The 25,183-nt window shown below is 39.2% G+C and overlaps 1 protein-coding gene across 5 annotated transcripts in view; it reads left to right on the top strand.

The window, feature by feature from the left end:
- Positions 1 to 25,183, top strand: part of OGDH (oxoglutarate dehydrogenase) — a 47,150-nt gene that overhangs the window by 20,437 nt on the left and 1,530 nt on the right. For all 5 annotated transcript variants that reach the window (XM_087938924.1, XM_087938927.1, XM_026718050.2 and 2 more), the window contains 18 exons: positions 1,984 to 2,099; positions 4,674 to 4,828; positions 5,735 to 5,881; positions 6,192 to 6,282; positions 7,134 to 7,313; positions 7,489 to 7,617; positions 9,784 to 9,963; positions 11,274 to 11,426; positions 11,977 to 12,079; positions 12,483 to 12,611; positions 13,191 to 13,341; positions 14,900 to 15,027; positions 15,144 to 15,322; positions 15,918 to 15,989; positions 16,526 to 16,648; positions 18,848 to 18,920; positions 19,605 to 19,768; positions 20,439 to 20,593. In XM_087938924.1, the coding sequence (XP_087795050.1) occupies positions 1,984 to 2,099; positions 4,674 to 4,828; positions 5,735 to 5,881; positions 6,192 to 6,282; positions 7,134 to 7,313; positions 7,489 to 7,617; positions 9,784 to 9,963; positions 11,274 to 11,426; positions 11,977 to 12,079; positions 12,483 to 12,611; positions 13,191 to 13,341; positions 14,900 to 15,027; positions 15,144 to 15,322; positions 15,918 to 15,989; positions 16,526 to 16,648; positions 18,848 to 18,920; positions 19,605 to 19,768; positions 20,439 to 20,593 (2,428 nt within the window). The remainder of the gene's footprint in view (positions 1 to 1,983; positions 2,100 to 4,673; positions 4,829 to 5,734; positions 5,882 to 6,191; positions 6,283 to 7,133; positions 7,314 to 7,488; positions 7,618 to 9,783; positions 9,964 to 11,273; positions 11,427 to 11,976; positions 12,080 to 12,482; positions 12,612 to 13,190; positions 13,342 to 14,899; positions 15,028 to 15,143; positions 15,323 to 15,917; positions 15,990 to 16,525; positions 16,649 to 18,847; positions 18,921 to 19,604; positions 19,769 to 20,438; positions 20,594 to 25,183) is intronic.

Here is a 25,183-nt window from a genome sequence, read left to right on the forward strand (position 1 = left end):
TGTTGTTGTGTTGCGCAGTATTTATTTTTATTGTGCAAAAAGGTCTTTGTGGATAGTGAAATTTAGGATGTGGGTGTTCATAACTGCATCCGCATTGCTAACAGAAAAATGAATTGCTATCTTTTTGTAAACTCATTTTTTGCAGAATACTTGAGCACTTTAATTGCAAACTTTTAGCTGAAAATGTGTACTTTTTAATCTAATGATTGAAAGGACCAATGTTGATTTATAATGTAAATGCAGTTTATCTTAGTGTCTTATTGTAATGGCTATATCCCTAACACTGAAGGATGTTGAGAAAATTCTCTTATTGTTTGTGCATATTTGATGCCTATAATAAACAACACTTCCAATCACATTTCACAATAAAAATAATTGTATTTTGGCCTAAGAATGTGAACTAAGAATCTCTACTTTTTCAGGCCAAGTATCTACAATACAATTATTACAGTAGATGTCTATCTCATCTTTTATTCAGGGGTCCTAAGTAGCTCAATATAGATTTGGACCCAAAATATCTATTTAAAAAACAAGCCATTCTCTATTTAAGATATTGAATTAATCAGCCAAACATTGCTTCTCTACAGTATACCTATTTCATTGGTCTCCTATTTTCTTTGCCATCATTCTCCATCATTGATGGCCACCGATTTTTATAACTGAATAAACATTGTGTGGCAAATAATATTAAAACAAGAATGGAGTGTCTTTTGTTCGTGATAGCCCTATATCATATAAATTTATTTTTCCTGTTGATCTGTTTCAAAGAGTTTGTAATCTTGTTAAAGTGAGAAGAATGGAATTGCCTCCTACACAATATTATCTCAAGTATTATGGTCCATTGTGTCTGGATCTGATGCATGGATGGTAGAAATCTAGGGGGAAAAGTCCTCTTGATATAACAATCAAGTTATGGGATTTGCTGTCCAGGAGTCCTACATAACTTCCAGCAATCCAGTAGCTTTACCAATCTTCTGGTTGTTAATTTTCCCGTCAGGAATTTGGCCTTTATATGATTTTGGCCTTTTATATAACTAGGGATCTTCTTTCTAGTTTCTTTTGTATTTTGTGATAATTTAGTTCTGTTAGATTTGTCCTTTATAGTTTTGGGTTTAGCATTTAGTTGACGTGAAGGTGAGGGATAATTTCAAATTTGTCTATGGTAGTTGCCTGTTCTTACTAGGTTGCAGTACAGAATTGGCACTTCTGAAAGTTTCCATTTCTGTCATCGTTCCAGCTTTCAAAGCTATCTGATCATCAATGAACAATTGCAGAACAATTTTTAATTATTCTAGCAAAAATATGCTAATGTTAGTCCTGTTATAGTCTAGCTACACCATCATATATAGCAAGTGTGGGAAGGAATGTTTGGTAATAGCTCTTTAATACTTTCGAGATTTCCAGAAGTCAAAGTGTTTGTGAGGCTTGTAGAAAGAGTTTTGCTTACATAGAGACCATTTTGTTATAAAATCCTTGTTCCTTGTAGTGAGCTATTCAGGAGAGTCCTCTGCAGAACCCTGTATCATCCTGCGGCTTTTCATACTTTTGGTTTTGGGAAATTGGTCCTTTAACTCTTCATTTCCTCTTTCAGTTTATTTTAATTTTGAATATGTGGTGGAATGTGGTGGCACTATGTGTTTGCTATACTTGTACCCCATATGTTCTACAAATGTATGTGTGGAAGTCTAAATTTTGTGTTAATCACTTCCCTGGGTTTAATTACCAATTTTTCGTGGCAAGTATATTTCTTACGTTCATATGCTGCGTGACTTTTATACTTCTTTTGTTCTTACTTTACCTGTCCAATATTTTAATTCCTGCTCGTGTTTTATTCAAACAAACCTCCTTCATGCTTACTTTGTGCTGCTTTTCTTGTCCCTCCCTATCTCTACCAAAAACCTGGTTCCTGTGTAACAACTGTCCTGAACCGAACACCTTCCCCAATCCTCCTTTGCCTTCTGCTACCTATGCAAAATTCTGCAGGGTTTTATGGTCTAGATGAATCGGATCTTGACAAAGTCTTTCACTTGCCAACTACAACTTTCATTGGAGGAAATGAGTCCGCTCTTCCACTCCGGGAAATCATCCGTCGTTTGGAGGTAAGAAAGAAAGCTTAGCATTTTTGAAATCAGGGAATAATAATAAGGAATACTTTTTTGGTAACTAGGGGAAAACAGCAAAAGAATATGCCAGCACTTGCAATCTTACATAATATAGGAGGAAGATTGTTCTGTAGAGTGGACATCATCAGACCTGCCACAGAGAAGACCTGCAAGCTTTGATATGAATAAAAGAATATTTTAGCTTATGGAAACACGTATAATAATGTCCTGTATAATCTTATGAATCTTTTTAGGGAAATAAATTATGAGGCTACTAGATATTCATTATCAAATTAGGTAGCCATGTTTGTACAACATTCTGCTGCATAATTAACCATGGTTTACCAAAGGAGCCCAACTGCCTGAATTCCTAAACACTGAACTATAAATGGATAAACTAACTGGCTTTCCTACTGCTGTGAAATACAAATAGCTGTTGTGGTTAGCCAGCAGCAGGTGCGGATGGTGGAGGAGAGTGAGGACTCGGATGAGGGGCCGGGACCATCAGGGAGTGGACTGCTGCCTTCAGGGATTGTGGGGGCTGGCAGCAGTGATGAGGAGGTTCCCAAGGAGCCTGTGCCAAGTGTGCGTGAGCACAGGATGATTCATAGAAGAGAACAGCTGGAGCAGTACAGGCAATTCAGAGTAGGATGCAACGTAATGGCCCCTCCCTCCAGGGAATATAAGCCTGGTTTCAAAAGGTTTTTGCCTTTGTAGAAAGCAAAAACACTCTAAGGACCCAGCATTGTGTGTAGAGACTCCGGCTTATCTGAAGAATTCTGTCAAAGCTTTTCTGGTTGGACTAATTGGCTGCAAGCCATCTTTTATCTACAAAGAAGTTTATTTGTAGATTAAAGCTGAGAAGGTTTGAGATGCTGCATTTGTTTGAGATTTTCTTGCTGGTAACAGGGTTGGGTCAGAACAACAGCTAAGACCCATTTCAGCCCTCATGTTATGCAAGCCCAGCCACTATTTTAGAAATCTGTAAAATAAAAACTATAACATGGTTTCCCCATACCCTGAAAAACAATCAGGAAAGAGCAAAGCTGTTCTAGTGAGTTCTCCATTCTAAAAAAGGATGCGTTGTGGAAAAATTCTCACATATAAAAGTTTTAAATGGACATTTCCAAGGGAAGCACTTTTCTTCCTTTGTTTCCTGGCAGTCACATAATTTCCTTTAATAATAATGGGTGACTCTGCTAAAAAAAATAGAAAAAAAGCTGTTGCTGACTCTCAAAAAAATGAAAAGAGGAAGGAAATGGAATTGGAAAGCAAAAACAAAACCCAGTATCTCAAGGTCATTTTAATCATTTAGGACTCTGCTGTAATTGCCTTCTGTAGAAAACAAAACATCAGCTACCTCATTAGCAGTGTTTTTTCTGTGGCCCAGCTTCCCATTCTGGGTTTTGGAGTTCTCCCCTTCCCGATAAGCCAGCTTCTAATTTCTATCTTTTATTAATAGCAGTACTTTCTGATGAAGGGAATAATTCTCTGCCCCAGCTCATATTCTCTGTGTCACGACTCTGGCTAAAAATAATTTCCAGCAAAGTTGTTTAAATGCCATTTCTTTCAAACATTCTCTGTTTCTGTTTGTAGTCCCTCTACTCCACCCCTCCCTGGCACAGTATTTATCAGTTACCTGGAGTGTAAATTCAGTCATTTTCAAATTTCTGGCTTCAAGAGCACTTTGCACCTAAGTTTATCTTCCTTTGATTTTAGCAAATATTCAGATTATAGAGTGCACTGAACAACAGAACTGTGCTTGCTTTGAAAATGATTAAAAAGAGGTACTTTGGAAAATATGGGAATATGCGTTTTTAAAGCAACTACAGCTTTTTTCCAGATTCCTCATAACTTTGAAAACAGCAGGCCATTCTCATTAAAGTGCAGCTTCTTTAATAAGTCTGTCCCTTAAAGCAGCCAAGTTCTTTACAGGCAATTTTTTGCTAGAAGACTAAAGAAAAAGAAACACACAGAGCTCTTTTTAAAGAAATGCCACAGCCATGCTCCTGCAAATTTTAAACCATCCCTTTTTGTCAATGTCTCATGTAAACCAGACCCCTTCCAAAGCATATCAAGGTTTCTGTGCAGCAGCTTGTATATGTAAATCAATAACCAACTATGTTTTCCTAGGAAAAATTGGGTGCTATATCTGAAATTTCCACTTGGTGGTCCCCTGATGTTCACTGATAATTGAAGATCTTGGAAATAACTAACTTTTCAATTTATAACTAAATGTAACTTTTTGTCTTATAATTAAATAGAATTGCGCAGTCTTCAGTTGCCAAATCTTGACTATTTACATTTTTCAAGAATAATATAATGTCTAACTAGTAGGTAATTTGTTGGATTTGATGTGTCAGTACTTGAACTAAAATGCTGGTTTATCTGAACCTTCATTATCTGGCTTAGACTATATTGACTTAATCATCACAGTATTAACTTGGTTTTCAGAAAGAGAAAAACTTATGAATAAAATTAAGACATAGCTCAAATAAAGTAAGATTTTAATTTGTGCTTGGAAATGATTGAATCTTCTACTCCAACTTGCATCTTTCCTTTCTTTAACAGATGGCTTACTGTCAGCACATTGGAGTAGAATTCATGTTTATTAATGATCTTGAGCAATGTCAATGGATAAGGCAGAAGTTTGAAACGCCTGGTATCATGCAGTTCTCCAATGAGGAGAAGCGCACCCTGCTGGCCAGGCTAGTGCGTTCAACCAGGTATTTCTTTTTTGTTAACTTGCATAACTGCCATTGGTTGAAGTTACAGGTAGTAGAAGAATTAGGTTCAGTTTTAAGCTTTCCTAGTTTCATATTTCATAGACACGAGGACATAACACCTTCAGTAAATTGAGATGTAAATGTTCCACCCTAGCCATATTTATAATCCCACAAAGTGTCAGTAATGACATTCATGAAAGCTCATATCTCATGGAAAATTTCTCCATATATGTTTAGACTGTAGTTCCCATCACTCTTGATCAGTGTTGAAACAGTGGCTAATCTTTCAATTGGCAGTATAGAACTGTTCTTGGATAATGAGTAAAGATGGGTAACTGTTGGAAAACTGCCATCTAGGCTGGAAGGAGGGGTCAAGCAAGAACCTAGCTTGGAGTAATTGTACAGCCACAAGTGCCATAAGCTTGACCTCTTCCAAGATCCATGAAGCCTATCTGGTCATTTCAGAGTAAGGCAAACAGTCTAATTACATTATAAGATTTTTGTAACACACAATAAAGTTTCTGACTTTGGCTGTTCATGAGAGCTATGGAGTAGCAGGATTTGTTGAAGTAGTCACCCAGACTACCATTCATTCAGGAGAGCAAATGGTGATTAGTTTTTCTCCTGATAGGTAACACTTGGGGCAGGGGCAGGAGGAAGAAAAGCAGACAATCCACTAATCAGTGTCTCCAAGTTATTCCACATTTCATTCTGTAAGGGCAGCAACACTTCCCAGGCTCACTCCTGTGATGCAGTAAGAAAGATCATAAGAGCAGTACAATTTATATCCACATCCCCTCCTCACAAGGACAGGAGGGATGCATATTAGTATGGGTTTGCCGAAGAGCCCGGGCACTCATTCAGATTACATGACAGGTATCTTTAAACAGCATCTCTGTTTTCCAGATTTGAGGAGTTCCTGCACAGAAAGTGGTCTTCTGAGAAACGGTTTGGTTTGGAAGGCTGTGAGGTTCTGATTCCTGCTTTAAAAACAATAATTGACAAGTCAAGTGAAAAAGGAGTGGATTATGTTATCATGGGAATGCCTCACAGGTAAAGTTGTCCTTGGAAGAAACTGAAGAGAGTGAAGCTGTCAAGAGAGTGTACCCCAAATTTCAACCTGCCTTTCAGTCAAAACATTCTGAACTGTATTCTTGTGATTCATTTTTATGATTTTGCTCTTTTTTCAGTCCAAAGGCCCACTTTTTTCAAATGTTGATAGGATATAGGGTTGCCATAAATAGTAATTGAAACCTTATTTAAGTCATATTTGATTTAATTTATTAATCAAAATGATTATTTCTCCTACAGCAGACAATGAATTCCATGTAGTATCTGACTAAATATGGTTTTGATTTTCTAGAGGGCGTCTCAATGTTCTTGCCAATGTTATCAGAAAGGAGTTGGAGCAAATTTTCTGCCAGTTTGATTCTAAGCTAGAAGCTGCAGATGAAGTGAGTTTAACTTTTACTGGGATTATACACTTTATTTGACAGGAACTTTCTTCATATTAGTTAATAACAACTGTACAGTGGAACCTCAGTACCCCTCATTAATTGGTTCCAGGGGTGCAGCAAGTAGCAAAAATGATGAGTACCAAACCATTTTTTCCCATAAGGAATAATACAGTGAGTCACAAGGCAGCTGACACTGACAAATTCTAGCTTCTGCATTGAGTACCAAACAAATAATGAGTACCAGGACAAAATGTTCACGTCAAAATGCATTGAGTACCAAGTTTGATGAGTTTCAAAGCAGTTGAGTACCAAGGGACACTGTATTTAGTTTTGAACACAGTGACAACATCTGTGTCTGTCACTGAAACAAATTGAGTATGACCTCAACATTGTGCCTTAACATTTTTTCAGTTGTTTTCAAGATTGCTCTTGCATGTCAGGAATGAGGTTTCATGGCATTAAAGTGCTTTCATATCAGCTTGAATTTAAGGGGTGAATCCTGAAACTATCTCAGATGACTTCAAGAAACAGCAAAAATAATGAAAATGTGTGATTCCTGACAGTAAACACTATGCCATTCATAGACTGAGTAACAATTCTACTGTGCAACTTAAACCAGCTAGATTTAGTCTGATAAATCCTATCAATATTATACAAAGTGAACACCAGTATCAGGAATTCAAGTAGCAACCCCACTACTATCTTAATTCTGATTCAAATTTCAGACTCTGTTGTGAATGTATTTTGAATATGTGTTCATTTTCTTTTAAATTGCAAAGTAGCATTTTGAAGTTCTAAAAATTCACTGAAAAAGAATGTATCCTCCTAATAATACTATCTTTTCTCAGGGCTCAGGGGATGTAAAGTACCATTTAGGAATGTATCACCGAAGGATTAACCGTGTCACTGACAGGACCATCACTCTTTCACTGGTTGCAAATCCTTCTCATTTGGAGGCTGCTGATCCTGTTGTTCAGGGAAAAACAAAGGCAGAACAATTTTACTGTGGGGATACTGAAGGAAAGAAAGTAAGCTGGCACATATGAGCCTTTTCTTTGTGCTTTTCTTTGCTGTTTTGTACATGCGTTCTTTTTCCTTTTGTTTTTACAGTGACAATGTTGTGGGTGCTTCATTTTTCAGCCACTTTGACACCTAATTCTCCAAAGTTATTAATATGTCTTTAATTTGTTCTGGTCTAAAAAGGTTATGTCAATCCTTTTGCATGGAGATGCTGCTTTTGCTGGGCAAGGGATCGTTTACGAGACTTTCCATTTGAGTGACCTGCCTTCCTATACAACACATGGGACAGTTCATGTGGTAGTGAACAATCAGGTAAAATACATGTTCTTTTGTTACCATATCAGATTCTCTAACTTAATTTTTTACCAAGAACAAGCAACAGATTAGGAGCTATGTTATTTTTTGCATTCTTAGCTGAACTTTAAAGGTAGTGTTTTGATTGAATTTATTTATGGTATTTTTCAGAGTAAAAGACACTCCGAAGTATAAGATGCACCTAGCTTTTGGGGAAGAAAACAAGGGAAAAAAAATGTGCCTCCCAGCAATTTGCCTCCTTGCAGCAAACAGCCTGTTTCAGTTTCAGCTTTCAGCACAGACTGATTAGCATAAGCAGCTGATCATTGGTTGGATTGGCCTCCCAACGATCAGCTGTATCAGGCTGCAGGGATTGCCATTGCCTATTGCCACCTCTGTGCGCCCCATTTTTGGCCTCCGCATCCTGTTTTCAGCCTCTGCACACCCTGTTTTCGGCTCTGCGGCCCATTTTCTGCCCATTCTGGGCAGCGGGGATTCGAATGGGCAGAAAATTGGGCACACAAAAGGCCAAAGGCCAAAAATGGGGCACGCAGAGGCAGCAGTAGGCAGTGGCAATTCCTGCAGCCTGAAACAGCTGATAGTTGGGAGGCCGATCCAACCAACAGTCAGCAGCTTGTGCTAATCAGGTGGTGCTGAAACTGAAGCTGAAGCTGAAACGGGCTGTTTGCAAAGAGGCAAATTGCTGGGAAGCAGAGGCTAAAGAGCGGGGGGGCAGTGGGTGGGCAGGCTTTGGCAACATTTGCTGTATAAGACGCACTGACATTTCCACCCACTTTTGGGGGTGGAAAAAGTATGTCTTATACTCCTTATATGGTACTTTGAAGTGATCAAAGAGTTGATTGAGAAAAAAACTGAAGTAAATTTAACTCAGTGTTAAACTTATCAGATGAAGACTGATTTCCTGATGGTTAGCCAAGAATTTGGAATGTCCCACGCATGTTTCTTGCTTTCTTATTTGACAGGAAAACTTAATACCAATGATTATGAAACTAGGGGATTGATCTGTACATTATGCTGCATTCATGATTATATTAATATAATGATATTAATGAATAATAAAAACCTCTTTAAGGAGGCAGTTTAGTTTGTTGTCAGAGCAATTTGAGGGGATGGAACCTATGGAATAGAGAAACTATTGCTGTGTGTATCAATTAACACCCACCCTATCTGAAACTTATGTATAAAATAAAGGCCTTACTTCTTCTTACTGCAAAATTCTTATTATTCCTTTTCTTGTCTTTCCCTGGTGAGACCCTCGTTATGTGCCTTTGCAGAGTAATCCTTGAGAAATTTCCCTTCAGTTTCTGTTTATTCCTCTAGGTCAGGGCTGTCAAACTCCTGGCCCACGGGCCGGATGCGTCGTGCACTGGCCACGCCCATGCACATTTTAGTGAAGGGGGGGAGTCCCGATATGTCACGTGACACTGATGTGATGACGTGAGTTTGACACGCCTACTCTAGGTGAAAAGACTTTTGGAATAGGAAAGCAGTGGTCTTGGGCTTCTCTCTTTTAACCTATGGCCTTTGGGAAGATTGTAGGAAAGAACAGCTTTAGGGTTCTAGAACATTCAGTACTGTTTGAATCAGAAAGAAGTGCCCAAACAAAAGTGAAAATGCCGAATGCAAGTCTTACAAGACTGCAAGTATAGAACTAGCAATAAATGAAACAAAAGATGGAACACTGCTGAAGTAGCTTTGAGTCACCAAACAGCAAAGAATCCTAACCCTATCTTGAGGAAAGAAATTATTAATGTTAATTACGTAATTAAGGCTAGTTTAATTTTTTCCCTTTTCCAGAAAAAATAGTTAAGAATGGTTTTTAGAATTGTCAACAAAATTAGATTTTTCACAGTATATGTCTCTTAACTCCTCTGATTCACCCTGAGTGCTGTTTTCATCTTTTGACTATTCTTGACAGAACTAGGAATGGGGACATTACCTTTTAAAATCCATGCTTCATGCTAAAGTCTCAGTATTTTTATACATACATATCATTCTCAGGAAGGAATGTTCCACAAAAGACGTTCCTTCAACATTTAACTAACTTTTCCATTTATCACCTAAAAAACTGAGAGTTAGTGATGATGTATTAATTAAATCCTCATACAATTTGTAATTACCTTTATGGTTATTTTTTTTAAATGGCTTCTGTTGTCATCTCAGATTGGATTCACTACCGATCCTCGTATGGCCCGTTCTTCCCCATATCCAACAGATGTGGCTCGTGTGGTTAATGCACCCATTTTCCATGTCAATGTTGATGATCCAGAGGCTGTAGTATATGTGTGCAATGTGGCAGCTGAATGGAGAAGTACTTTCCACAAAGATGTAGTTGTGGATCTGGTAGGTAGTACTGATTTGTCTGACAAACTGATACTTTTAGTTGGGGCTATATAATAAGTTATTTAATAAGTATTTTTAAAATGATTTAGATGTGGAATGATAGCAGAAAGATGGTGGGTACTATTTTCCTAAAAGCAGGAAAAAATACAGGTACTCCTCAACTTACAACAATTCATTTAGTGACCATTCAAAGTTACAATGGCACTGAAAAAAGTGACACGATCGTTTTTCACACTTATACAACCGTTGTAGCATTCCCATGGTCATGTGATCAAAATTCAGGGGATTGGCAACTGACTCATTTGTGATGGTTGCAATGTCCCTGGGTCATATGATTCCCTTTGGAGACTTTCTGACAAGCAAAAGAGATGGGGAAGCCAGATTTAACAACCATATTACTAACTTAATATATGCAGCCATTCACTTAACAACTGTGGCAAGAAAGGTCATAGAATGGGGCAAAACTCACTTAACAAATGTTTCACTTAGCAACAGAACTTTTGGGCTCAATTACAGTCATAATCAAGGACTATTTATAACTATGTGTGGGCTTTGATGGACTTTATTATATAGAAATGTGGGGTGTCAAGAGGCATGTCAAGAGAAAATTGAAAGTGAGTTGAGAAGAATGGAAATGTAGGACCTGAGAAATGTCTGTGGCAAAACCAAAAGAGAGGGACTCTAGAATAAATTACCTCTAAATGAATGCTAAGTGACTGATCAGTTAAAAAGAAATATGCTATACCAGGTTGGTTACATATAGAGAGAATTCATGAGGGTTGAACTGCAGAACAAATATACATGGAAGAAATAATGGGTTGAGAGGAGTACTAAGAAAGTTGTGACTGGATGCAGTTCATTAGCTCCTCAAGAGGAAGAGATGAAGTTTAAAAAATAAAAATCAGAATCTGAAATGGTATATAGACATGTTGAAAACAAGGATAGTTTATAGCTGGAAGTCTGCATAAGTCAATGGTATTTATATTAGTAAATAAATAATAGCTTGCCTTACTTGGCCATATCCACCTCTCTGAGGATCATTTTCAAAGGGTTTTATGGAATGGTGGAAAGATAAGTTTAAGTAGAATGTAAAATTTTCCAAAGCTGGAATGTTTTCTTTTCTGATAACATTCCAGGGAATGTTGCTGTCTATTTCTGCTCGTTTGCCATCACTTTACACCTATGCTTGGTCTCAATCAAGCATTACCGCCTAATTACTGAATTTGAAAACTTTCTTTTTAATTTGGGAAGATGAATTGTTTAGGTCAAGAATAAATATTTGGGAATTTTCTTCCTGTCAAACATGCAAGGTGTGCTACAGGCGAAATGGGCATAATGAGATGGACGAGCCAATGTTCACTCAGCCATTAATGTATAAGCAGATCCGAAAACAGAAACCTGTACTACAGAAGTATGCTGAGACTCTGATTTCACAAGGAGTAGTAAATCAACCAGAATATGAGGTACTTTCATTTATGGCTTAACAATCATTCTGTAGCCCAGCCATGCTTAGATACCTTGATATTCCTCATCCCATTGTGGTATCAAACATTTCATAATTTCAGAGACTTTTTACATTTTATAAATATTACAGTAAATGACACTGTACAGAAACATTCAATACGCAGCCAGGATTAGTAAAACAATCTTATTTTTCTGTGGCAACTGATAAAATTTCTCTGATATCGTGTAGCTTATTGAAACTTGTTTAACTTGATATATGCCATTGTGTATATTAACTGGCTTGTTATAGGAACACACACACACACACACACACTTTGGAAACAACTTTTCATAAATAGGGACATCTTTGCCCCAGCAGAATCTCTGACTTTATTATAGACAAAATAGAAACAGATATTCCCAGCCCAGTAGATAAATTACAGTGATTGCTACTACTAGTTTTGGTTGAGAAATGTGTTATAATTCTAAGAAGGCATTTTGTTTAGAGTAAAGTGTTGATAGTATTTGTCCTTGGGGTCATCTCTACATTATGCTCCCTTTGTATTCCAGGAGGAAATTTCCAAGTATGACAAAATCTGTGAAGAGGCTCATGCCAGGTCCAAGGATGAAAAAATCCTTCACATCAAGCATTGGTTAGACTCTCCATGGCCTGGTAAGTTACTGTCTGCTTGCTAATGGCCATTGAGAAAAAAAAATAGTTCTTGGCCAAAAGATTGCACTTGCCGTTTCTGGCACAAACATGAGTTGTCCTTGCCTAGTACTCTGAGTTCTGAAAATTCTGTACAAGGATCATAAGAGGTAATCAGCATTATTAATAAACAAAATGTGCTTGCATTAAACTAAGAGGCACTTGATAAAGAATTTTTGTTCTTCTCCCAGATGCTCTGGCAGGATGATCCAGTAGTTTAATTGGACAGAGTTTATTTGCCAAATACCTTCTCAAAAGAAATTTGGCAATGAGGAACATCTTTTTAAAGGAATTGTTCTAACTAGAGCTTGCTCCTCCTGTGAATGTCTTCCTTGCATCTTTTTATGTCATCTTCTGAAATGTCCAGGTTTCTTCACCCTGGATGGCCAACCTCGGAGCATGACTTGTCCTTCTACCGGCTTGACTGAAGAAGATTTGGTCCATATAGGAAAGGTGGCCAGTTCAGTTCCTGTTGAAAATTTTACCATTCATGGGGGTATGGTTTTCTATATTTTTAACCCTTGAGTTTTACTTTTTTAATTATTTCATTAGAAAATGCAGTATCTTACTTGCATGGAGGGGTCTTTTGCAAAGTTTCCTTGAAGCCTGTCTTAGATAGATGTTCAGAATTAAGGGAACAATCAGTATTTTGCTTGTGTTTTGCATGTTTTAATGATAGCTAACAGGATTCCATGTATTATATCCTAGTGCATTTGGGCCTACCTCATAGCCAATCCAAGCTGTCATCAAATTAAGATGAAAATAGATTCTGCTTTGGAGCTTAATCTTTCAGTCTTGGTCTTTGTTCTTTTTTTACAGTTTATATTTGTGCTTTGATTTATAGCAGCCTTACCAGGCATGTGAATTTCAGCTCCTAAAATTCCACAGCCAGCATGTTGAAGACTCTGTACATACATCTGAAGGGTACTCAGTTACTGAAGTGATGTATGATGCAATATTCTTCACTGTTTGCTACCCAAAGCAACAGACTTTCAAAGCATCTGAAAAGGCATCTATACATTTTGGAAAATACTACCTTAAAGTTTTCAATCAGATTATTATTTTTTCTCTAAAGGTTTAAGCAGGATTCTAAAAACACGAGGAGAGATGGTTTCCAATAGGACTGTAGACTGGGCCTTAGCAGAATATATGGCGTTTGGCTCTCTTCTTAAAGAAGGAATCCATATTCGGCTGAGTGGACAAGATGTTGAAAGAGGAACATTCAGGTAAAGTGTGTTGACTATACATGGGTAGTCTTTCTTTAACGAATACAGGATTTTAGTGAAAATCCATAACATTTGGGGGCAAATGCAAAATGTTGTTAGCATTATCCTCAGCTTAGGCTAGGTGGATATCAGTATACAAATGTACAAAGTTGGATTAATGAAAATCCAGAAGCACCATTTTTTCCTGTTGCTTTAGGAAAGACAATAGGTTGTTGATAAAGATCCAAGATATCAGACCAGGAAGGGCAAAGTATACTTTGACCCAATACCTGAAAGTGTGTAACCGAGTAGTAATCTCAATCCCCACTGCAGACAAATGTGTTTGAGACTCAGCAAGGAACTTGAAATAGGTTCCTAAGAAATTGGAGTATAACTCTAGAGGAGCAATGGCATTTCATATTTAACTGAGTACACTTGGCATGCAGCTGGGGTGAATCAGTCCCCTTTAGTATAGAAAATGATTGCAAAGTGGCTGTGGCTGACTGGGCATTTTGTAGTACATATTCTCTGTATGTTGTGCTTAAGATTGTGGCATGGAAAACATATTTAGCCCGCTCGATAGAATGATTATTTGGAGTCCAAATAGGATGGCATTTCACAAAGACTATCACTTTGGTCTTTTTGTAGTTCATTTCCAGAGCCAAAACTAGAAATAATTGGCCAAAACTTTGAGCACCTGTTATAAGCCTGTCAGGGAAGTTAATTATCTGCATTATCTGCATATAATGAAATTGAAATATGGTTCTTGGCTAGTTTTGGTGAGAAGTAATTGATCATGGCAACTAGTGCATTAATATAATAATTAAATAATTAATGGGGTAGGAATACTGCTGTCAGCCTTGGAAGCCATTTTTCTCTTTGGAGCTTCGAGGCTGCCACAGTCAGTGCCTGGGTATTTGGGAGGGGGGATTTCATAGTGAGGTAGAAATTTAGACATAACAACATTCTTTCTCAGCAAATCAAGGGCATGTTGCTCTGCACCTGGAGGGGATTGACTGGAGGGATGTCTCCAGTTGGGAGGAAGATTGGATTGGGCCATGTGATGGATTGATGGATGCAGGGGGATGGATCTTTGATTCTGTTTTGGGAAAGGAAAACCTGGAACTCTCAAATTCGGGTTTTCCCAGATTTGCCAATATGACAACTCTAATAAAATGGAACTTTGAGGAATTGCTTGTCTTGGAGTTTATTGGTTTGGAGTTGGTTAGTTGGAACACTGACAACTGCCTTGTCCGTGTCCTCTATCTCACTGGTCTGATATCTTGGATCCTTGTTGACAACCTTTTTTCTTTCCTAATGCAATAGGAAAAAATGATGTATTCTTTGGAGCTTTATTTAACTTTTATGGGGCTTTGATTACAGAGATTGCAGTATAGATTAGTAGTTGCAGCCTTCTGTCTATAGAAGAGTTTTGCAATTTGCACAACAGGTTGGGCCTAGAAATCAGATTCAAAGCTGCTTTGAAATCTGTGACAGCTGTATAGTATGAGGCCCATGATTTAGAGGAGTAGTTTTCTGTCAGGAATTTAAATAAAATTTTCACTTTTATCTTCTCCAGCCATCGGCACCATGTCTTGCATGATCAGAATGTTGACAAGAGAACCTGTATTCCCATGAATCATCTGTGGCCAAATCAAGCTCCTTACACTGTCTGCAATAGTTCTCTCTCAGAATACGGAGTCCTAGGTATGTCCTTTCCCTACTAAAACTTAAAGAAGTTATATAAACTGTTGATTTTTAAGTCTATCCCTCCCTGATAATCTTCCTCCCCCCAAAAGAGCTTTCCATTTCTATCAATGCAGGATTTGAGCTGGGCTTTGCTATGGCCAGTCCCAATGCTTTGGTGGTTTGGGAAGCTCAATTTGGCGACTTCCACAATACAGCTCAGTGTATCATCGACCAGTTCATCTGCTCTGGGCAGGCCAAATGGGTGAGGCAGAATGGCATTGTACTTCTTCTTCCCCATGGCATGGAGGGCATGGTAAGGAAACATTTGTGTTGTTTTCTAATAAGTCTCCTTTTACCTGTCTGATAGGTGGATTTAGACAATGTCTATGTTTAGACTGTGTTAAATTAGATCCTACATATATGTATTTGCCCTGCATTGAAAATTGTTACATATGTTGAGGTAATTAAAAACATTAAAGCCTGTGTCAGCATAACAAAATAGAAAATGAGAAATAATATTAACTTTTGTTCTGATATTAGAACATGGAAAAGTGCCTAATAGTGCATATTAAATTGGGGGTTTGAATTTAGATTTATTTCTTTATTGCTTTGTTTATTATTTTTTACATCATTTGTTCAGCGTTTCAGAGCCATCATACATTGGCTGATTTCTCATTTACCTCTATCAAGATTGAGAAAGCTAAGGGAAAAAATAACTGGCTTAACGTCCTCCAGCTAATTCCATTATTAAGAGAAGACTTGAACATGGTTCTCCCTGCTTCCTATCCAGTTACCTTAACCATTGCGCTATAGCAACTCTCTTTCTGGAAGAAATGCTTAGTTTTGCCTCAATGTTCTCTTTAGCCAAGGAAAAGCCATTACTCAAGGAAGTCCCATATCTGTTGCAGGGCCCTGAGCATTCTTCTGCTCGACCTGAACGATTCTTACAAATGTGCAATGATGATCCAGATGTCTTCCCGGTGAGTTGGCTGTGAGTGCTTGTTGGCCATACTTCCTTCTGTCCACACGTCTCTTAGCCACATTTCTAAGAATGCCGAGAAGTTTTCTTTTTTTGGGGGGGGGGGGAGATAAGTCTTGTTGTAGACTGAAGAATTCCTCCATGTGTCCCTAAACACTCCGTAATCACCTCAGTGCTTTACTTCAGGGTAGGCAATGTGAGATTACAAGGATGCAGATTAGAGCCCCCAATTCAAAATCTAACCAATATCCATCAAATAAAAAGTGTCACAGATTGCTAGCAGTTTGAGATGGGCAATGCAAGAATTGTAAAACAAAATGCTTACAAAGAAAAAAATCCTCAAAACCTCCTCTGTCCTACTATAATTTGGCTCTCATCCCGCCCTGTTTAGCTGTCTTGCTTCCTCTCACCTTTTAAGGGGAACCCCCTTCCCTAGTCCCAGAGATATATTTCACAGTTGATTTTCAGGTTCTTTGATCACTTTGGCAATGCACGAAATTCTTCTCCTTTCTGAACTCCATCATTGTTTTCCTACAGAAACTAGACGACTTTGATGTGCGCCAGCTGTACGACTGCAATTGGATTGTTGTAAACTGCTCCACTCCAGCAAACTTTTTCCATGTTATGCGGCGGCAGATACTTCTCCCCTTCCGGAAACCAGTCAGTATGAAGAATGACTTCCTTAGTACAAAGAGGGACATGGGTTCTCCCTCCCTCCCCCCCCCCATGTTAGCTTTCGAGCTTTAATTAGACCCTGAAGTCAAGTAGAAAGTGGCACATGATAACTTGTGAAACAATTCTGAACTTATCACTAGTCAAAGAAAAACACTGCTGGATGGGGGGACTATAAACAAAATTAATTTGCAAAGAGCCTGTTTTTATTGGTGGATTCTGACTATCCGGCCAGTTCTGTTCCTTGGCATTTTTTACAGCACCCTGTTCACTACCTAGGAGTTCTCTTTCCAGTAAAAGACAGTGGTCAAATGTTTTCACTTCCTTGTTGAACTTTATGCCATATACATATTCATGCCTTAAAAGTTAATTAGCTAGTCATAGCTGATACACTCTGCTGAATATTAATACCTTAGTTTTCAGGCAAATTATTTTAAATTGTATCTTACAAAATATTATAACCCAATGATCCTGGAGCTCTTGTTTTTCTGACTGATGAAAAGAACTTTTTTCAGAGCAGTTGAACTGACTGGCAGATAATGAGGGAAGTATCAAATACAGGTAGTCCTCGCTTAACAACCCTAACTGAGATCAGAATTTCTGCCATTAAGAGATGCAGTCCTTTAGTGAAACATCAAGACTTCCCTACTTAGAGGTGACAATTTTAATAGTTCCAGTTGCAGTTGTTAGGCCAGGACCTCATACTTCTCCTATCCTGCTGTTCTCATTGCCGCTCCAACTCTCCCCATTCACTTATCTATCCCCCATTCCTGCCATCTTGTCACCTCTGCCACTCTGCATCTACCACTCCATTGCCCCTGCTGCTCCTGTTCCCTCTGCTGCTCTTGCCAGCCTGACTTGCATTTCCCTTGCAAAGCTAATTTTCACCATTTTCTTCTTCCTGCTGCTGCTGAGGCATGCCAACAGCTGCCTACAGCTGCTTCAGGAAGGTTCAAACTGGGTGTATCTTGTTGAGGAAGAAGATGCAAAAGCAGCTGTGGGCAACAAGGGCAGTAGAGTGCAGGGCCTTGGGGGTGCAAGGTAGCAAGGTTGGCAAAGTGCAGGCAGTCAAAAGGGCAGATCTGGAGGAGAGATAAGCAAGTGGGTGGGCTGAAGTGTACCTTGTCATTGTGGACAAACTGCCCAGGGTCCGAATTTTGATTACATGACTGCAGGGGCACCACAGGCATAATGTTGAGAACTATCATAATTTTGAAAGGTCACTGAGTGAATAGTCGGTAAACAAGGACTTCCTCTATAGTGCTAGCAGAATGGATCCAATCCAGTATCCTGATTCCAGTAGCCTTTAACTCAGTGCTTTTGGAAAGCCAAGAAACCCAGAATTAAGATTGTGGCTCTTTCTCATAGCTACCCCACTCCTGGCATCCAGGTTTACCACTTCTGAGATAGGAAGCCTGCAGAGCCACCAGAATCCATGACTGTATTTTAAAGCCATCTCAGCCTGATTCCTTTTCTCACTGAATCCATGAAATCTGCTGGCATACTTTCTATTCTTACCTTCTTGAGGCTTTCTTACTTCAGAGCATTGTCTGTACTTTATCTAATGCAGATATATTACTATTCCAAAAGCTAAACCACAGATCCAAATACTTTAGGATCTCTACAGCATCCTAGCAAGTGCACATTTTGGATTTCACCACCATTTGAGTCTTATTCAAGAAATGATTGAAATCAAATATTTCAGAGTATTTAAAACAGTCCCTTTTAATAATTTAAACAATACAATCAAAAGACGAACAGAGGTAGATGCAAGCATTTCGTATTGACTCATCAGTACCTACATTACAATAACTAAAATCAGCCTCAAATCTATCAAATCAAATTTAGCAAGAGCATTAATTAAGCCTGTAATTTTGACTATCACTAAAGATATTGTTACCAAAAAGAGCACTTTTATTATTTTGTATTCCTGCTAAATATCTTACTGATAAGTATGAAAAATTACTTTATCCTGGTTGTGTGCCTGGCATTTCTCTTTAGTCAGTGTTCTCCTAATAACATTGAGTACAATTCTGATGATGTTAAAAATAGAACCTTTGAATAATTAACTTTGGATTATTGTTCTTTCATTAAATTCTGAACATTTCTGTTCTTACACCTCAGTATTGATTTGGGTCGTGTTCCCCTGGTCCTATCTCTCCCTCCCTCCCACTCTCTTTTGTTTAGCTGATAGTCTTCACTCCAAAGTCCTTGTTGCGTCACCCTGAAGCTCGGTCCAGCTTTGATGAAATGTTGGCAGGTACAGTAGATTTGGGATCAGGGCTAGGGAGGAATGTCTTCTTTGGTAGGAAGGAAGATGTGACTGAACAATTAGGCAAGGAAACTCTTGAAGTTCAAGGTCACAAAGACAACTCTGCATGCAAGCCTTCCTAAAGTTCTGTTAACCTTCATAGGAACAGAGTCAGTTTTGGATGTCTGGGTCTTCTGTGCTAGGAAAAATTATCACCATCACTAAATGATACCCAGGGAAAGAGTTCATATGTAGCAAAATAGTTGGAGCTGTCATTTTTCTCTGACTCAGTCCTCAAGACCTTGGTTTAAGGTCATGAATTTTGTTATGATGTTCCTCCAACAGGCAGCGTAACACTTTGCTTTTACTTGGAGTTTCCTGTGAAGAAATACATGAACAGGGATTAGTGCTCCGTTGCTACATGCATTTGACAAAAGCTTTAAAGTTGGAGCCATAGTACCTCAACAATTATCATTAATCTTGATATTTTAAAAAAATCCTGTGGCTTCAAAGAATACTGTGGTTACTGTCAACAAAATCAGGCCTTTATGGAAAAGATACCCTGCTATTAATTCTGCCTTTTGTTAACTTCCTCATATTTGTCCCATTCCTCTTTTTTATAAACTCCTTGGAGCGGATTTTACTATGTATACTGATGTATAACAAAAAATAATAACCTCCACTGTTTTCCAGGCACTCATTTCCAGCGTGTCATCTCAGACACTAGTCTGGCAGCACAGAATCCAGAACAAGTCAAACGAGTTCTCTTCTGCACTGGTAAACTTTATTATGAACTTATTCGAGAGCGGAAGACACGGAATAGGGAAGCAGATGTGGCCATTACAAGGGTAGAGCAGGTAGGGCTTTTGTGGGAATGATATTGCTGACTTACAAAAGAAGGACCCCGGAATGTTTTTTGAGCTCTGAACAATAAGCATTTTGAAACTTACTAGAATTTTATAAACAAGAAGCTAAAGAATTCTATACTTGTACGCCAAATGACTAAGTCTTCCACTGGCAAAAGTAAAATTTAAGTATCAGGCATATTCTGGTCCTCTAGCTTTGTTTGGTGGACTACAGTTCTGAAGTAGAGTCAGGTTTTCTGCGATACTTTGCAGGTTTCTGACAGATGTCTGGTTCTGAAAAGAATCCTAAAAGGTTTGTGCAGCAAATATCTGAACAGGCTTATGAATTTTCTCTTCATTCCTCCTAGCAAATGAGCCAAGATGGAGGTTAAAGTATGCATGATCTGACTTTGCCTGCAGAATATTTGGATTAGGCCCAACATATTGCTAAATGAAAGTCCTTCTTGGCCTTAACAACTTTTTAAATTTCTGATACATTACTCAGTCCTTTTTTTCTTTTTTAACTGTATAAGTATCTTATGGATTGAATGCTTGTTTTTCCATTTTCCCATGGAGCTTGTAAACCAGACTGACCTTTTTTAAAATTTTCCTATTACAATTTGTTTATAAAGGTAGAAGGCTGAAAATCATTCATAATCAACCCAAGGCCTTTTCTTTCTAGCTGTCGCCATTCCCTTTTGACCTCCTGCTGAAGGAATTCCATAAATACCCCAATGCAGACCTAGTTTGGTGTCAAGAAGAGCACAAAAACCAAGGATATTATGATTATGTGAAACCTAGACTCCGCACAACCATTGACCGTGCAAAGCCAGTGTGGTAAGGGGCTTCTTCGGCTACTCTGATAGAGGGATAGGTGTCAGCTGGTGCTCCATTCAAAATCCAAGAAAGAAATACTTAGACTCCATTAATTAGAGAAAAGATATATTTTACTGGCAATCAAGCAGTAGCATCAAAGTAATTCTGAATCTGAGAAAATGAGTGCGTAAATCACATATACAAAGTGATGGCAATGTTCCCACCCATAATAATTTAAACTGTCCATCCAATAAAAAGTTGTATATAACATTATGTGGGCATCTCCAGGTGATGATGAGGCCTCTGTCTGTTGACCTTGACATATTTTGATAAAGAGCAGCACTTGCGCATAGTATAGGAAAGAAACATAAGCAAGAAACTCCCCCCCTCCCCAAACTTATACAGTTCTTTTTTGTAAAACCTCCAGCTTGCTTCCCATAACTATGTCCCCCCTCCTTCCCCCATTACTTATGACAGCCGAAAGATGCAAAGCAAAGGAAGGAAATCTTGAAGGCTGACATTTGGCCCTCCTGCAAAAGAGGCGTTAGCCCTATAAAAGAAAAAGAATACAAGATAAAAGAATAATATACATGTAATACCACAGTACTATAATTTAGGGTTTGTCAGGATATATAGTATGAAATGCTTTGATAAGCGTAGGAGCTCGAACATTCTTCTCATTCACCCATTTGGACTGGGAAGGAGGAAAATGTTTCCAGACAACCAAATATTGGAGTCGACCTCTTTGTTTCCTAGAATCCAAAATTTCTTTAACTTCAAAATGTTGTTGACCTTCAATTAACAAATGCATGGGGGGATCGACCTGAGCTGGTCTCAGGTCGGAGGTATGTTCAGGTTTTAATAAACTAACATGAAAGACAGGGTGGATTTGTTGGACAGTTTTTGGTAATTTCAGTTGGACAGCCACAGGATTCACAATTCGTTCAATTGGAAAAGGTCCGATATACTTAGATCCAAGCTTTTTTGACTTTTGTGTGGTCTGCAATTATCTGGTGGATAAGAAGACCTTATCTCCAACTTGATATTGTTTTTCTGGAGCTCTCTTTTTGTCTGCAATTTTTTTATGAGCTTGATGAGCATCATCTAATGCTTTACGGGTAACTGGCCAGGAAAGCTGGAGTTGGGTTATCCACTCACTTAATGACTAAATGCTAGATTTTTCCTGTGGAAGCTTGGGTCCTGAAGCCACTTTTAATGGAGTAAACCCAGTACTACTATGAACCGAATTGTTATACGCTACCTCAGTGAATGGCAATAGGTCTGCCCAATTATCTTGCTGATAATTTATATAGCATCTAAGATACTTTTCCAATATCGAGTTAGTCCTCTCACAAGCCCATTGGTTTGTGGGTGGTGGGTGGAGCTTATGCCCTGGGTGGAGCCCAACAATTTCAGGAACTCCTTCCAAAAATTTGAGGTAAACTGGACACCCCCATCTGAGATTATGTGTTCAGGAACACCATGTAACCTGTATGTATGTAAAATAAACAGTTTAGCCAAAGTTTTCGCAGGTGGGATTTTTGCGCAAGGTATGAAGTGTACCTGTTTGGAAAACAAGTCTGTTACTACCCAAATAACTATTTCCCCCACTCTCAGGTAATTCCACTATAAAATCCATAGGAATTTCTTTCCATGGAGCAGTTGGTCTAGCTACATTTTGTAGCAAGCCTGCTGGTTTAACAGGAGGCTGTTTGGCTGAGGCACAGATAGGACAACTAGCCACATAAGTTTCAATGTCCTTTTTCAAAGTAGGCCACCAAAATTGCCTTTTAACCATGTGTAAGGTTTTTACAAATCCAAAATGTCCAGCAGCTTTAGAGTCATCAGCTTGCTGTAATATTTGGTTTCTCAACTTTGCTAGTACGTATAATTTGGCCCCCACTCATGCCAATCCATCTCTAACCATACAGTTATTTGAGTGAGTCAGGAACCAATCATCAAATTTCAGAGCTTCTTTTAACTGTGCAGATAAATCATTTGATAAATCAATTTCCCTCTTTTTCTGGGCTCTGGTAACCACTGGAACCACCAACTGTTTGGTTGGGACAATAGGCCGGACCACTTCTGGGGCGGGGCACTATTATATTGAGATAATCTAGATAAAGCATCCGCCATGAAGTTCTTCCCCCCTGGAATGTACTTCAATGAAAAATTAAAGCGTTTGAAGTACTGCGCCCAGCAAACTTGTTTGGGAGACAGCTTCCAAGGCGTTTTCAGAGCCTTTAAATTTTTATGATCTGTCCACACCTCAAAGGCGTGTTTTGTTCCTTCTAGAAAAATGCCTCCAGGTTAACAGAGCCCAGCAAACTACAAAAGCTTCTTTTTCCCAGATGCCCATCATCTTTCAGTCTCAGTTAGTTTACAGGAGGTATATGCACACGGCTGCAGAGTCCCCGTCTCGTTTGCTTGAAGTAACACCGCCCCCACTGCTACATCACTCACATCGGCTTGGATCTTCTAGTTCCCGCAGTGTCATCAAGTACAGTTTTGATTTTGGGAGTTTCACTCCTGGCAAAATTTCAACACTACAATCTGTTGAGTGATGGAGGGGGAAGCTCGTCCGAGGCCTTCTCACTGAATACCTTCTTTAAGTCCCAATATTCTTCAGGAATTTTCTCCTCCCCCCTCAGATTCTCCATGCCAGTAGAAGCCAGCTCTGTGGGATTCGGCGGTTTCTGTTGAGATTGCCCCTCCCCTTCTGGGGGTTGGTCAGTATGTATACGCAGTGATCTCCTCCAGTCAACTTGGGGGTTCCATTTCCGGAGCCAGGGCAAACCCAGTAGTAGGGGGCGCTCCATCCCAGGGGCAACAATATAACACAAAGTCTCTCCATGCTTCCCCATTGTCATTTCTACTGGTTCCGTTATGAAATGTGTAGGGCCGCCCCCGGCTACCGATCCATCCAGTTGGCAAAAGGCTATGGGCATTTTAGAAGTCTTTAGCTTTAAACCCATTTTCTCTACAACTTCTAAGCTGATTACGCACCTTGTGCACCCTGAGTCTAACAAGGCCAACGTTTCCTCTTGGGCTCCCAACATGGGTACCTTAATCTCACTGGGATGGTCATAGGGCCCTTGTTTGGACTTACCAGCGAGTCGTCTTCCTATTTGGATTCACTCTCTTCAGAAGAGATTGGAGTTCCCAGCTCCTCTCCTTTCAGAGGGGCGATCTCTACAACCTCTTTGGCTTTAAGAGCTGTTTCGCAAGGTTTGACTGGAGTTTTTTCAGGTTTTCTTCCTCCTTCTGGCACCCCCTTTTTCTCCATCTTGGTAGACAGTCTACAGCCCGGTGACCTTCCTTCCCACATCGAAAGCATGCAGTAGTCTTGGGCTTTGCCGCCGGCCCTCCCTTTTGATGTTTTGAGGCTTCTCGAGGGGTGGGGGGGATGATTTTCTCCAACCAAGGCCACCCCTGTGTCTGTTTCAGGTCAGATCAATTTCCATTTTTGCTGCCAGCACGTACCACAGCTGCAGCTCACTGGGGTCCCTTCTGGCAATGCAGCTCTGATAAACATTTTTGTTTAACCCATCTTTAAAAGCTTTTATCAGGGCTCCCTGGGACCAGCCTCAAATATGACACGCCAGCTCTCTAAATTCCAGGGTGTAATGGGCCACTGATCTCCACCCCGATTTATGGTTTTCATCCTAATCCTAGCCTTATGTTCAGCTAGTGGGTCTTCAAATCTGGCACGCAATGCTGTCATGAACATCATAATTCATCAGCTGAAGAGCATTATCATTATGCAAAGTCACCATCCATTTTGCAGCTATCCCTTCCAGAACCAATCAAGTGGTAGCATCAAAGGATTCTGAATCTGAGAAAATGAATGTGTAAATCACATATACAAAGTGATGGCAACGTTCCCACCCATAATAGTTTAAACTGTCCATTCAATAAAAAGTTGTATATAACGTCATGTGGGCATCTCCAGGTGGTGATGAGGCCTCTGTCGGTTGACCTGGACATATTTTGATAAAGAGCAGCGCTTGCGCAGAGCATAGGAAAGAAACATAAGAAACTCCCCCCCCCAAAACTTATACAGTTCTTTTTTATAAAACCTTCAGCTCACTTCCCATAACTATGTCCCCCCTCCTCCCCCTGATACTTATGACAGCCGAAAGATGCAAAGCAAAGGAAGTAAAACTTGAAGGCTGACAATAGGTTTATATGATTGCTCTGGCACAATCAGTCTGATCCCAGTGAGAGCACAAGGAATGGTCTGTTCTAGGAAAAGAAGAAAAGAACATGCTGACACAGAAAGTTTCAATAGCCCAGGCTTTATTTTTGGGCACAAACATTCCCTTAAAATCTGTACATACCAGTCAAATTTAACAATTTAAGCACAATTTAACATTGATTCCCAATGGAAAGACAAATGGGTCACTGAACACCCAGACTTTGGAAGACAAATGATCCCACAAAAAAAGGATGCCAGGCTTTGAACTACCACGTCACCAATGGATAGTTTTCAATAGGATTCTCATCTCACATGGCATCTGCCAGGACTCTCTGTATAAATGAGGCCTAGCATCTTACCCTCAGTGTGACTGGAGTCAAATTGTAGATCATATTGTGATTAGCTGTAAGTTG

This window comes from Pseudonaja textilis, chromosome 9 (assembly GCF_049901715.1).
Source record: "Pseudonaja textilis isolate UNSWEBS1 chromosome 9, rPseTex1.2, whole genome shotgun sequence".
NCBI lineage: Eukaryota > Metazoa > Chordata > Lepidosauria > Squamata > Elapidae > Pseudonaja > Pseudonaja textilis.